Source organism: Onychostoma macrolepis, chromosome 22 (assembly GCF_012432095.1).
Source record: "Onychostoma macrolepis isolate SWU-2019 chromosome 22, ASM1243209v1, whole genome shotgun sequence".
NCBI classification, from domain to species: domain Eukaryota; kingdom Metazoa; phylum Chordata; class Actinopteri; order Cypriniformes; family Cyprinidae; genus Onychostoma; species Onychostoma macrolepis.
Genome location: NC_081176.1, coordinates 12,676,218 through 12,692,118, shown reverse-complemented (window position 1 = coordinate 12,692,118; position 15,901 = coordinate 12,676,218). Strand labels below are relative to the sequence as shown.

Genomic DNA, 15,901 nt, shown 5'->3' with positions numbered 1-15,901 from the left:
TAAATTGTTAAAATTAAAATTGAGATCCTTGTTGCTCAGTGGTTGGGTGCTCCCTCGGTGCTGGAACTATCATTCATTTATAAATAATAGGAAATTAAAGGATTAGATTTCCGAGAAACGCGCCTGGATTGCAGCAGTGAAGCGAGAAGCAGAATAGCAACTAGCAGCTCTAGGATATACAGCGAACATTTCCATTCAGGTAAGGTAATATTGTCCCCCATTTGATTATTTGTATTTCTTTACGTTAACTCTTTAAGTATGATGCAGCATTGTGTTTCCATCATTGTTTACATATGCGCCTAGCGTTTTGATTCTTTTTTAGTGAAAAAGGCCAAGCTTTTATTTCCATTTTATTGCAAGCATTATGAGGGCTTCAGCTATCTTGTCAGCAGATAAATGCAGTGCGTAACACATTATAGAAATGTATACTGTAAACTTGAATGTTGTATAGTGTAACAGTTAACTGCAGTAGTTTACAAAAGGTAACGGTAAAAAAAAAATGTCATAACTTATTAAGCTTGTCTAATGTTAATTCCAACATGTCCTGATGTATGAAACAATAATATAATTATTTTTAAATATTGTGCATTAAATTAAATAATTGTTTTTCTACTTTTGTCTTTAGGAAAGCCATCATCTGTAATGTCACTGAGTGCTACAGGGAGACAGGACAGTGCCAAACCACATGTGACTATATGAACACCCAGATGTGTTTGAGAACTTGAGGATGAAATGCAATGTTGTACTTAAAGCTGCTCATGGCCAGGCCAGATACTGACTACTTCTTTTGATATTGATCACATATTAATAAATTTGGTGGAAACAGTTGAAAGTGAGAGGATGTCTTTTGTTTATATGCAGTACTGGTCAAAATTCACACTATACATTACTATTAGTATTAGATTTATTACTATTAGACACATTACTATTTTTAATGTTTTTAAAAGACGTTTCTTATGCTCATCAAGCCTCCATTTTATTTGATAAAAAATACAGACAAAAACAGTAATATTGTGAAATATTATTACATTTTAAAATAATGGTTTTGTTTTAATATTCTTTATATTTATTTCTGTGATGCAAAGCTGAATTTTCATCAGCCTTTACTCGTCTTGTCACATGATCCTTCAGAGATCATTCTTATGTGCAGATTTGATATTTGGTTATTGTCAGTGTTGGAAAAAATTGTGCTGCTTAATATTTTTCTGGAACCCTTTATACAGAATTGACTGATTGAATCCTGGCAGGGATTTTCAAAATATAGAAATCTTTCCTAACAGTATATCCTTACTATCACTTTTTTAATCAATTTAAAATCCTTGCTGAATACATGTATTAATATTCTTTCAAAAAATAAATAAAAAATACTGACCCCACACTTTTGAACAGTAGTAGCATGTTGTTACAAAATATTTATATTTTAAATAAATGCTGTTCTTTTATTCTTCAAAGAATCCTAAAATTATCACAGGTTATAAAAAATATTAAGCAGCACAATTGTTTCCAACACTGATAATAAGCATATTAGAATGATTTCTGGAGGATCATGTGACACTGATAACTGGAGTAATTATGCTGTAAATTCAGATTTGATCACAGAAATAAATGATATTTTAAAGCGCATTAAAATAGAAAACCATTATTTTAAATTGTAATATTTCAAAATATGACTCTTTTTGTCTGTATTTTTGATCAATTAAATGCAGGCTTGATGAGCATTTGAGACTTCTTTCGAAAAGTGTTTTGTTTTGTTTTTCTCGTCTGGTCGACGCTACAGAGCTCTGAGCACCAGAACGGCCAGCACAGGAACAGTTTCTTCCCTCAGGCAATCCATCTCATGAACACCTGACAATAATTGTGGAACACACACTATTTATACACTTATTTATCTAACACACATACTTAGTCTACATTTCAATTGCACATAATATACCTGTACATATAACTGTCTATTGTTATATACCTGTACATGCAATTGTCAATTTGTATATTGTAATTCCTTATTTACTTGTTCTATTGTTTAATTCTTCTTTTTATTATCTGTGTTTGTTCTGTCGCTGTCATTCTGTTGCACTGTGGAAGCTTCTGTCACAAAAAAACAAATTCCTCGTATGTGTAAACATACCTGGCAATAAAGCTCATTCTGATTCAGAAAAACATTAAAAATAGTAATAGTGCCCACACTTTTGACCAGTACTACTGTATGTGTACGTGTTTACAGTAAATGTGCATAAAAACATTTATACCCACATATATACTGTATTTAGTGTGTGTGCATTTATTAATCTATACTTTTTTATTAAAGCTATACTTTTTATCTTTTAAAAAAACTAATAAAGGTGTGTGCAAAACACGGTAGCCAGCACTGAAATGCATTCATCTTATTTGTGACAACATGGTGGCTGATAGAGCATTCAAATTCTTTCTCGCACTGTTCCACAGCAACAAACTTAACCAAACTAAGCACACACTTTAAAACGAATAAAATCAGTAATAATGGCATGTAGTGATTAGTTTATTAGCATTCATATAGCGTTGTAATATACATGCATGTAATGTAAAACTGCAGTGAAACTATATGTATTGTGAAAAGCGCTATACAAATAAATATGGAAAATAATATTTGCATAGATATGCAGAGAGTGCAAGCAGAAATGACGTGATGAAGTCTAGTAGGTTAGACTAGTGCGCATTTACAGTGCGTTTTCACTGCATGATTCAACCTATTAAAATCCTAACAAAATTCAAGATATGGGGGCTTTATATAATTTCATATAGTTAATATCACACGAACAGTGCCGTTTTTTCCTCCAAAAATCAGCATGATTACAAATGTGATATTGATTTTATACAACAGGTCAATAAACAAGAAGTTAATATTAAGAGACTTACGTTTTAGATGCCATATTTCCTGTTTTTGCTCCATTTCGACATCAGAAATAATTCCAAACAAAGCCACAGCACTGTTTTGGGTCTCTGAGCAACATGCGTTCCTGAATGAATCAATCGTTTAAATGATTCGGTTCAATCGCAGTGACTCACTTATTAACAGTGACTTGATGCCACCTACTGGCGATTGTAATTTCACATTTAAAGTATCTTTTAATTTATTAAAAATAATTTCAAATATCAGTATTCAACGTTTTATGTTTACAGTATTAACTGCAGGTTAAATGCATTCGTGTCCTGCATTAAGCAGGGTGTAAGTGCATTTAAATGCCACTTCAGAAATTCAAATTCAAAGATGAATTTTGTTGATACTGGTTTCATTTGCTTGATAACAGCCCAAATGTCTTATTATTCTAACTGACTGATTAAATGTAAGAATTTGACTGCACACTTTTCGAAAAAATGGCTTAATTGTGAAAATGACCATAAAAGGTAAAAATCTATTTAAACATATTGGAAAAGATTCATTAATATCACTGCTGTGAACTGACCACCACACAGAATATGAAGAATATCAAAATCAGCTGTTCACGGTAGTCCTTAAGACTACCAGCACAATAACACAAGATCAGCACAATAACGTAAGCAAAATATTGTCTAATTCTCGTTATCGATAAAATCCTAGAAAATATCGAGATATAATTTTTTGTGTCAATATTGCACACCCCTAACTGCCAGCCGTTCTGCGCAATTGGCAGAGCTGAATGTAAAACTTTCTTTTTTTTAAAATATTTATTTTGGCATTTTTGCCTTTATTGTGATAGGACGTTCCTCTCTCCGCTCTAAGCGTTCTGTATTCACTCCGCTGTGGATCCACTCCGGGTTTTGTGTTCCCGCTCACGGAAAAACTGCTCCGTGTTCACTCCATTAGTTATTAGGGATAAATGAGGGGAAAAGATACATGTAGCGCATTGTTGTTGTTGTTCTGCCGGCACACCAAAAATCATCCCCGCTACGGCTGCAGCTTCACTGACAACATAGTAGCCTAATACCGCTCGCATCATTCACAGTCGGGTTATTATCAGAGAACAGAGCAGAACTTGAATTTCGGCGCGGGATTGCGGCTATTACCGGTAATAATCATTCTACTCATTCCCGCAGGAATGTATCACATTTGCACCTGCTTTTGAGTCTTGAGAACTCACTCGCGCGCCCTCATCTGTGCACAGATCGCGATAAGGAGAGTGACAGCTTTTAATAATAATTAAGGGAGTTTGCAAATGTGATATTGATTTAATACAACAGATCAATAAATAAGTACTGCATTTTTGCTCTATATCATCAATGAAAATAGTTCTAAATAAAGTAACAGCTGAGTTGCTGCGCATCTCTAAAAGCAAACACAGGGGCTACTGTATAATTTCAGTTATTTAAACCATTTAATAGGTCGGCATTCAAAATTGTATATTTAAAACATTAATCTCCACATGAATTTATGAATTGAATTGCACTCATGCCACCTCTGAGCATCATTAAACGTCTGAAAATGTACCTACAAGCCACTTTTGTGTTCTTCTGTGCCACCTCTGTAGTACAAATTAATTTCTTATTAATACTAATTTCATATAATTGGTAACTTATTTGTCTTATTCTACTTCTTATTAATATATATATATATATATATATATATTTTTTTTTTTTTTTTTTTAATAGAAATTTTAAAAAGCTTAGAAACATAATTTTTTTAATTTGACAGATGAAAATGATGCCATTGCAAAAAAGAAAATGCCCTGTAAATCACTTTGAGTCAAATGTCACCTCGAATTAGGAAGGCTAATTTTTTATCGGAATTTTTTATTATTGATCAGAAGCTGCTCCTAATTAAATCAGGAGGACAAAGCTCCTAAAAAGAAAAGTAAGCATAGAGCCATGTGTAACATATTAGATCCATGCATGAGGTCTTAAAGAGACAGCAGCCTAAATAAACCTGCTGCTGTCTTTCATTATACAGTGAAGAATATCCAGTGTTATTTTACAGTTGAATAGATTATAGTTAGACCTAACTGAAAAATATTAAGTACTGATAATTTAATTTGTATCTTGTTATTGTTTTTGTTTGTGCTATTGATTGTCATTAATTTATTTGTTCTTATATTATTATTTACTAAATTATTCAAAGACATACTTCTTTTTTTAGTCAAATAAATTTGATTCTGAGTGCAGGTGATTGTTGGGTGGGGAGGGGGTGTGGTCCATGGGAAATAGTCCTGCCACCACAACTGGAATAAATCCTAGAGGAAACACTGCATACATTTAATAAAATTAGAAAAATGCATTTACAAAAGTAAAAAGAAAATGCCCCTGTAAATCACTGTCAAATGTCACCTCGTATTAAGAAGGCTAATTTTTGATCAGAATTTTTTATTGATTAGAAGGTGCTCCTAAATTTTTTAAATTAGGAGGACAAGCGCTCCTAATTACAAGAAGAAAAACACGGCTCTTAAACTGGGTGTGTGACAGGTATGGCTGTGGATCGGGGTTTGGCCGAGGAAAAATTTTCAGTCAAAAGATTTTTTTTTGCTTTAACCCCTGCAAGTAAAAAAGTTAATTTCGAGCCCTGGTATCTCGTATATGGATTTAACATCATCCACTGCTCAATATACAGCATTAAATTTTGATAAATAAAGTTTGGTCCTACACCAGAAACACAAATATCTTTAATACTTACAAGTAGACCCTTAAGAGTTTTGTTAATAGGTTTTAAGCTAAATCTCTTAGCTGGGACACCTAGTAGTAAGATAAAATTCTCTGTGAAAACGGCCCCAGAATTTGCCTTTCCTGCTGGAGAACTGGAGAACCACTTAAGATTTCAAAAGGAAGATTCACAGTTTGTGGCCACCATCACCATCTCGGGTGACTTATCCAAATTGTCTTTAAAATTATTTGATTATTTTTATGTTTATTTTTGTGTATATTCAAGGGAAAGATGAAAAATAAGGAAGTCTGGGAACGACTGAAGAAGACCGCAGCGAGGGAAAGAAGTAATCATCACAATGTAAGTTCTTTGAGAATGTGTGTATTGTTTATTACAAGTTGTGTTTTCATTTAAATGTAGCAATGTACACAGCTGGTCAAAAGATTGAAATATATTTTAAAATATAATTTATTTCTGTGATCAAATTACTCCAGTCTTCAGTGTCACATGATCCTTCATAAATCATTCTAATATGCTGATTTGCTGCCTAAGAAACATTTATGATTATTTTCAATGTTGAAAACAGTTGTGCTGCCCAATATTTTTGTCTACACCAGTGTTTCCCAAAATTATTTCTGCCGCTGCACAGTTTTGACCTGTAAAAAATCCCACGGCACACCACTAAATATTATAAAAATGAAAAAAAAAAAAAAAAAAAACAGAAAGGGGAATTTTTTTTTTTCTCAATAATTAAACATTGTGTCATTGGAGTTGGTATTTTGGCTTTATATAATCAGACACTTGCACTTAGTTTCTGAAAATCATACTCAAATGGAGTTAACAAGGTTTTTGATGAGCGATTGACAGAGATCTGTGTTTTCTCCATCATTAGAACGGCAGTAAATTAATATCTGAGGCAGTAAATTAATAGCATCGCATTTTCATCAGTTTGCAGGTTATAAAGTTTATTGTAGCTATATGGGCACTCAGTTTCTCTTGTTGTTAATGATAACAAAGACCAATTGCACTGATTTAAAATAATAATAACGAAATATAATAGAGAAGGAAGTTTTTGATCATCTTCCATGGCACACCTGACCTGTCACGGCACACTGGTTGGGAAACACTGGTCTACACTACGGTTCAAAAGGTTGGAGTGACTAAGATTTTATTTTTTTTCTTTGGGAAGACATTAATAGCAAGGATGCAAAAAATTTAATTAAAGTGATAGAAAATACTTTTATTATATTACAAAAGATTAGATTTTTTTTTTTTACTTTTTTTTTTTTTGGAATGTTTTTAACTAGTATTCATAAAATAATCATGAAGAAAAATATCACGATTTACACAGAAATATTAAGTAGCACAACTGTTTCCAACACAGACTACGTTTACATGTGCACAAATAATGTGATTATTTCCAATAATCAGAGTAAGGACTTGATCACATTATGATGTTTACATGTCAAGAGAAAAGCTCTTCACTCCCGTTTACATGCAATTTCCATTATTTGTATTATTTGAGTTGTAGTTATTTTTTTACCGCCATTATTCACATAACATAACCTCACTGCTCAGCACAAATAGGTGTGTTACTGAGTAGGTGTGTTACTGGCCACTGTTTTAATTTGTCTAATGCAAAACACGTTTGTATGTTTGTATTCCATGCTGGGTTTGCCTGCGCTGGATGAGGGTAAGGAGCAGAGACTGGTGTGCTGACAGAGTTTAGTGATTCGGCTCTCCAGACATGCAAAGCTTTCTTCCCCATCATTTCTAATTTGGGGGTGCGTTTCCCAAAAGCAACTATGGTCACAAGTTCCATAGTTAGCAATAGAGTTCAGTGGAACTAACGACCATAGTTAGCTATCGATGCTTTTGGAAAACGCACCCCTGCAGGTGCGTGTCACGTCATTCATGTATGTCACGAGCACATGCACACTTTGGTCAGAGAGGCAATGATGTGATTAGGTGCATGGAAGTGCACTGATTGATAATAATTAGAAATGTTTCTTAAACAGCAAATCAATATATGAGAATGATCATGTGACACTGAAGACTGGAGTAAAGGCTACTGAAAAATTCAGCTTTGCCTCACAGGAATGACATACATTTTAAAGTATATTAGAAAAAGGGTATGAAAACTGTTATTTTAAATAAAAAAAAAAAAAAATATATATATATATATATATATATATATATATATTACAATATTAATGTTTTGTACTGTAAATTTGATCACATTAATATAGCCTTGGTGAGCAGAAGAGATTTCTTTCGAAAAAACCCATAAAGATTCCAGATTCCATTTTTGACTGGTTGTGTTCATACATTAGCAACATTAACACAATGATATCCTCCCTTTCAGCTGCCAGAGAAGGATATTGACAGTGCAGGCTCAGCATGGCGAAGAGGAGGAAGAACACCTTTAACATAATTTTCTCATACCTTTGCCATGTGTTATAATAAAAACAATAAACCTGACTACAATAATATGGTAAATCTTATTAAAAGATTCCAGTTTGCAAGGAATCTGGAGTCTCTGACTCTGCACTAAAGGAACTCTTTGCTGAAGAAGACCAAGTGCTGAGGAGGAGCCTTGTTCTACAGCAAAACACTGCATCAACCCTCCATGAAAAGATGAAGAGTGAAGTGTCACCCTCCTGTCCTTCCCCCAGAAGAGCCTGCCTTCTGCTGCTGGGGTAAGAACGACACTCTTCCTCGTCTCTCACAGCTGTCCAGCACCTAACTCTGCCTCCTCAGCACTGTCTGAAAGAGTCTTCTCCACAGTCAGTAATCACAGATCACAGATTCTCCAGAGAAAGTCAACACGCTCATTTTCCTAAACAAAAACTTTATATTTTTTGGGGTGGGCCAAATTATACAGGAGTAATGCTAGAAATCTTTATATTGTTCATTTTACATATCTTTACTCTTTATGAATGTTATTTTCTTTATTTCTTTTATCTTCTGAGAAGCTCAAGAACTATGGTTCTTTGGTAATTGTAATATTGTTTAGGTTTATCTTCTGATAGTGAAGCAGTATTAAAGCACATCAGCACCAGATATTTGTAGCAGGTACCTCATGTAGGATACTCAGGAAACAATTTAACTTATTTCTGCAAAGAAGTAATAATGAAGTATCTACTGAATTGTTTCATATCTTTTTATCATGTCTTTATTTTTTTGCACCAAATTAAGGGAGTTGTATCAATAAGAGTACTGATAATTATTGATAATTTTAACTGATAACAGCATTATTTAACTATGCACATCCTTAATGAGACAAACATTTCCAGTTGATTATATGGCATAGCAATCTATGAATTGATGTGGTCAGTTTTTTGTGCTCATGATTGGTAACACTTTGCATGGTTAAAGAACAGGTGTAATGTTCAAAATGTTTTGGTTTAGTATTTGTAGAAAGTAGCACTGAATAAATGTTGATTCATGAATGAATGCATTGCCTTTTTGTCTATTTTCTATTGGAATTTAATGTTCTTGAATTGGTCTGCACTGCATGTATGTAATGAATGTATTTACTATAAATCCCCTGTAATTAAATTACTGTTAGATTTTATAAGGTTTCTTTTTTGCACCAAAGATGAGTTTATTAGTTCTATATGTATTTCAAGGTAATGGTCGGAACACATTCTCAGGACCCGGACTAAAGGTGAGGTGTAAATATTAAAAATAAAAATGAACGTGGTATTTTAGTCCTTAGGACATAGCCTACTTGGTACGTCGCTGCGACCAATATAATCCGGTACTGTCACATCCTCACAACGTGCCAGTTTGGTCGTTAGGACGTTCTCAGCACGTTCCAGCGACGTACCACTATGACGTCGCCACGACGAATATGGGAATCACAAAGTTACGTCGCAGGAACGTTATTTGGTACGTTGCTGCGACGTATATGGTCCGGTCCAGTTACGTCGTCGTGACGTAACTGTGTTAGCTGGGCTGTCCCTGTAAACTGGCCTGCCAATCATCTTGTCACTGTTAACATCCTCCACATTTCATTTCATACGGTATTGGAGAGAAAAAAGTAGCTCGTTGATCTGCCAGTCTGTTCTCTTTCATGGCAAGAACTCCTCTCATATTTTCTGCATAATGATGCATTTAAAAGTTAACGACCAAATGGATGTTTATAAAAGTTCACATGGCTGTTGCAGATGAAATATAACACGGATAATAATAAATAAATATTTTTTTACCAGCTTAAATGTTGATTATTAGTAACTCAGACCCCTTTTTGTAAATCTCTCTACCTAAAGGTCGATCGCGCGCATCCGCCACGTTTGTAGTTTTTCTAACGCGTTTTATTCGTGTTTGTAGTTCTGGACCGAATCCTTCGCCAAAGCGCAATGGATTGTGGGCAATTTTAGCCATTAGATGTCGGGTCCACACTTCAAAAATCGACCTGAAATAGTAGACCATCCGGGGACTTTTGGCATACTGTTTTCAACATACTATGGTTTGGGACACACTTATTGTAATCTCACATACTATTTAGGATGGATAGTATAAACATTGGGACGCAGAGTGAGAGTTGCGCGCCGAATGAATTCCCGCGTCTCGCCAGAAGATGACGCCCGCAGCTGAATCATCCATTCATTTTAAAAGCGCTCGTCCATGGCGTAATATAACACAGGTACAAATTCATTGTAAATTGATTAACTATGGTTTATACATAATTTCAGTGACAGAGTTCAAGATAAATCCTTTAATCTTACTACTGGAGCTGCCCGTTTCAAATGATTATTAAACAGCAAGCAAAGCGGCAGTCCTTCCGGTGCACTCGGTGTCCGAATTCACTCACTCGTTTTCATTCACTCCTTCAAGTGAACTGTATGAGTGGACTAATGTAGGGAATAGTGAATGAGGGTAAAGCCTCGTTTATACTCGCGCCTGGCTTCGCTTCGCGAGCCTCCGCTGACTGCGCGCGCACCTCCCCAAACGGACTAGGCGTTTATACTTGACGCGTTCGCCGTTGAGTTATTCTTTGAAACGACAGGGGGCGCACAAACGAAATCGTCCTTTAAATCCGCAGGAAGTAGAAGAGAAGTAGGAGTTTTACCGGAATTACGTCAGATCATTCAAGATGGACTATTGTTTGTTGATTTAATAAAATTTTACATCAAACTTTTTGTTCACTCTTTCATTTCTGTGCATAATGCAGACACATTTCTACATATTGCAGTATAGCTAACGGTATGTGGGTTATTGGACAGTGTTGGAATTTACAGGATGTCTTATTTCTTATTCTAACATTTCAAATTAGACCACATTATTAGAGTACAAGTTAGACAAAAATATTGCCACGTTGAGGCTCAAGTAGGTGTAACTGTTCAAATACAAGATTAATGTTATAATGTATATAAGTTGAAACCCTACAGAGTTTTGCAAATGTAACACTTCTATAAAGGTTAGGGACTGCAAAATGTACTTTACCATAGATTAACCCATGTGATGTCTTTGTTATGTTATATAAAATGAGAAGATATAAGAACAGTTCAAAAGAGCAATGTTGATAAATATTGTTTTATTCTGAATGCAATATATTACAGACACATTGTTTTGTGGTGCATAGAATACTTTGCTATAGTTACAGAGCTACAGGCATATATTTGAATAATTATTTTAAAACTATTATAAAAATTACAAAGACAATACAGGTGCTGGTCATATAATTAGAATATCATCAAAAAGTTGATTTATTTCACTAATTCCATGCAAAAAGTGAAACTTGTATGTTATATTCATTCATTACACACAGACTGATATATTTCAAATGTTTTTTTCTTTTAATTTTGATGATTATAACTGACAACTAAGGAAAATCCCAAATTCAGTATCTCAGAAAATTAGAATATTACTTAAGACCAATACAAAGAAAGGATTTTTAGAAATCTTGGCCAACTGAAAAGTATGAGCATGTACAACACTCAATACTTAGTTGGGGCTCCTTTTGCCTGAATTACTGCCTCAATTCGGCGTGGCATGGAGATGATCAGTTTATGGCACTGCTGAGGTGGTATGGAAGCCCAGGTTACTTTGACAGTGGCCTTCAGCTCATCTGCATTGTTGGGTCTGGTGTCTCTCATCTTCCTCTTGACAATACCCCATAGATTCTCTATGGGGTTCAGATCAGGCGAGTTTGCTGGCCAATCAAGCACACCAACACCATGGTCATTGAACCAGCTTTTGGTACCTTTGGTAGTGTGGGCAGGTGCCAAGTCCTGCTGGAAAATGAAATCAGCATCTTTAAAAAGCTTGTCAGCAGAAGGAAGCATGAAGTGCTCTAAAACTTCCTGGTAGATGGCTGTGTTGACTGTGGACTTCAGAAAACACAGTGGACCAACACCAGCAGATGACATGGCAGCCCAAATCATCACTGACTGTGGAAACGTCACACTGGACTTCAAGCAACATGGATTCTGTGCCTCTCCACTCTTCCTCCAGACTCTGGGACCTTGATTTCCAAATTAAATGCAAAATTTACTTTAATCTGAAAAGAGGACTTTGGACCACTGAGCGACAGTCCATTTCTTTTTCTCCACAGCCCAGGTAAGACACTTCTGACGTTTTCTCTGGTTCAGAAGTGGCTTGGTAGCCCTTTTCCTGAAGACGTCTGAGCGTGGTGACTCTTGATGCACTGACTCCAGCTTCAGTTCTCTCCTTGTGAAGCTCTCACAAGTGTTTGAATCACCTTTGCTTGACAGTATTCTCAAGCTTGCAGTCATCCCTGTTGCTTGTGCACCTTTTCCTACCCAAATTCTTCCTCCCAGTCAACTTTGCATTTAATATGCTTTGATACAGCACTCTGTAAACAGCCACACCTTTCAGTAATGACCCTCTGTGACTTACCCTCTTTGTGGAGGGCATCAATGTTCGTCTTCTGGATCATTGCCAAGGCAGCAGTCTTCTCCATTATTGTGGTTTCAAAGAACAAGGGATACCCGGAATTTATACTGTAGGGATGGTCATTTATTGAAACTCAAATGTAAATATTCTAATATTTTGAGATGCTGATTTTTGACTTTCATGAGCTGTAAGCTCTAATCATCAAAATTAAAAGAAATAAACATTTGAAATATATCAGTCTGTGTGTAATGAATGAATATAATATACAAGTTTCACTTTTTGAATGGAATTAGTGAAATAAATCAACTTTTTGATGATATTCTAATTATATGACCAGCACCTGTATAAGCTGCTCATGTTGACTGAGGCGCCGCGCGAACTGTTCGCTCGAGTCTCAAAAAATGTCGTGCACAACGCCACGCGAAATGAGGTCGCGCTCACCCAAAGCGAACTTCTGCTAACACCGCGATAAAGTCATATTTGGCGCGCGCACCCAAGCGAACTTGCGGACGCGTCGAGTATAAACCAGGCTTAAAGGGGGCGATTTCGGATACAGCCACAGTCTATGGTTTGGACACTATAGTGACCTGCTGAAACTGCTGCTTGTACTTCACAGTGTGATAGTGTGTTGACCTCTAACGGTGAGCTTGAAGAACTGCAGATGTGACTTTTTCAGTTTCAACAACTTTAAGCTGGAAAATCTTGGCATCTACTGCTGTATCTCCAATTATACTGACAAAATAAAATGATCAAGTTTTTTATTTGTATAGTTACAATATGCTAACATACTACAATACAATAAAATACAAGAGAAGATTAAAATCACTAAACAAAAAGCATTAGATAGACAATCTAAACTAGTGACTGAAAGCACATAATATGCTTCATAAATTCTAACACTAGTAAAGATTAGTCTGGGCCGGTGTGAGAGAACAGATTCATCAATATCTCTTACTTCAGTCAAAGAGTCTTATATACAGAGACATGTTTCTCAAGAGACAGACACAGAACTTACAAAAACAAATTTAAATACACATTCTGTATATTAAATGTCAGAGAAATGTAATTTAAAAAATACATAAACATAAACTAAAACAATGGTATAAAGAAATATAAATATGACAGGACCACTGATCTTCAAAATGACTCTATTGTAGATCACTGATATGAATTAGTGTACATGAAAAGCCCACAATAATTTCATTTTCATTTTATACTTTCAGTTTATGTCATTTGATATAGAAGTCATGATTAGCAATATTTTAATTGCTTCATTATGGACGAGTTTAATCTTGACATTCTTATGATGAAGGTCGTCTACTATAGACTTGTATTCTTAATAATCCACCTCACTGGAGCGCTCCCTCCTCTATTTCACCTGTAAAATATGCAAAATACCATTCAGATGAATACAAAACCAACAATAAACACTCAACATTACTCATGTGTACATGTATGCTTCTGTTAATGCTGCATTATTCAATTAGAAGGTCTAACCCTCTTCCACCTGTATGCATTAGTAATCATTTTTAAATAGTAATATACTTTCCTTGTTCCGTTGATTTCACAGGTTCCTTTTGAGCTGGATTTATTGCTGAATTCTCATCTGTTGATGACTTTCCGTGTTCCGTTGATTTCACAGGTTCCTCTTGAGCTGGATTTATATCAGTACTATTGTGAGAACCTTCTGAGAATTCCTCATCTGATGATGACTTTCCTTGTTCCGTTGATTTCACAGGTTCCTCTCGAGCTGGATTTATATCATTACTTTTCTGAGAACCTTCTGAGAATTCCTCATCTGATGATGACTTTTGCTGTTCCGTTGATTTCACAGGTTCCTCTTGAGCTGGATTTATATCAGTACAATTGTGAGAACCTTCTGAGAATTCCTCATCTGTTGATGACTTTTCCTGTTCCGTTGATTTCACAGGTTCCTCTTGAGCTGGATTTATATCAGTACTTTTCTGAGAACCTTCTGAGTATTTCTCATCTGATGACGACTTTTCCTGTTCCGTTGATTTCACAGGTTCCACTCGATCTGGATTTATATCAGTACTATTGTGAGAACCTTCTGAGTATTCCTCATCTGATGATGACTGTCCTTGTTCCGCTGATTTCACAGGTTCCTCTTGAGCTGGACTTGTATCAGTACCATTGTGAGAAGCTTCTGAGAATTCCTCAACTGATGATGACTTTTGCTGTTCCGTTGATTTCACAGGTTCCTTTTGAGCAGGATTTATTGCTGAATTATCATCTGTTGATGACTTTCCTTCTTCCGTTGATTTCACAGGTTCCTCTTGAGCTGGATTTATATCAGTACTATAGTGAGAACCTTCTGAGAATTCCTCATCTGTTGATGACTTTTCCTGTTCCGTTGATTTCACAGGTTCATCTTGAGCTGGATTTATATCATTACTATTGTGAGAACCTTCTGAGTATTCCTCATCTGATGATGACTTTCCTTGTTCTGCTGATTTCACAGGTTCCTCTTGAGCTGGATTTACATCAGTACTATTGTGAGAACCTTCTGAGAATTCCTCATCTGATGATGACTTCTCCTGTTCCCTTGATTGCACAGGTTCCTCTTGAGCTGGATTTATATCAGTACTATTGTGAGAACCTTCTGAGAATTCCTCATCTGATGATGACTTTTCCTGTTCCGTTGATTTCAAAGGTTCCTCTTGAGCTGGATTTATATCAGTACTTTTCTGAGAACCTTCTGAGTATTTCTCATCTGATGACGACTTTTCCTGTTCCGTTGATTTCACAGGTTCCACTCGAGCTGGATTCATATCAGTACTATTGTGAGAACCTTCTGAGTATTCCTCATCTGATGATGACTGTCCTTGTTCCGCTGATTTCACAGGTTCCTCTTGAGCTGGATTTATATCAGTACTATTGGGAGAACCTTCTGAGAATTCTTCATCTGATGATGACTTTCCCTGTTCCCTTGATTTCACAGGTTCCTCTTGAGCTGGATTTATATCAGTACAATTGTGAGAACCTTCTGAGAATTCCTCATCTGTTGATGACTTTTCCTGTTCCCTTGATTTCACAGGTTCCTCTTGAGCTGGATTTATATCAGTACTTTTCTGAGAACCTTCTGAGTATTTCTCATCTGATGATGACTTTTCCTGTTCCGTTGATTTCACAGGTTCCACTCGAGCTGGATTTATATCAGTACTATTGTGAGAACCTTCTGAGAATTCCTCATCTGTTGATGACTTTCCTTGTTCCGTTGATTTCACAGGTTCCTCTTGAGCTGGATTTGTATCAGTACCATTGTGAGAACCTTCTGAGAATTCCTCATCTGATGATGACTTTTCCTGTTCCGTTGATTTCACAGGTTCCTTTTGAGCTGGATTTATATCAGTACTTTTCTGAGAACCTTCTGAGTATTTCTCATCTGATGACGACTTTTCCTGTTCCGTTGATTTCACAGGTTCCACTCGA

General features: G+C 35.7%; 1 protein-coding gene across 1 annotated transcript; it reads right to left on the bottom strand.

Moving 5' to 3' along the window:
- Window positions 1-12,811: 12,811 nt before the first annotated feature.
- On the bottom strand, window positions 12,812-15,594 carry LOC131530776 (dentin sialophosphoprotein-like). The gene is made up of 2 exons (XM_058761216.1): window positions 14,000-15,594; window positions 12,812-13,828 (listed from the first exon to the last, which is right to left on the bottom strand). The coding sequence occupies exons 1-2, from the start codon at window positions 15,238-15,240 to the stop codon at window positions 13,798-13,800; spliced, it is 1,272 nt and encodes a 423-aa protein (XP_058617199.1). The 5' UTR covers window positions 15,241-15,594; the 3' UTR covers window positions 12,812-13,797.
- Between the last annotated feature and the right edge of the window lie 307 nt (window positions 15,595-15,901).

Coding starts and splice junctions, on each gene's coding strand:
- LOC131530776 (XM_058761216.1), bottom strand. CDS start 15,240: ATGAATCCAGCTCGAGTGGAACCTGTGAAATCAACGGAACAGGAAAAG. Junction 13,829..13,999: donor CCTGTGAAATCAACGGAACA/AGGAAAGTATAT, acceptor TGCATATTTTAC/AGGTGAAATAGAGGAGGGAG.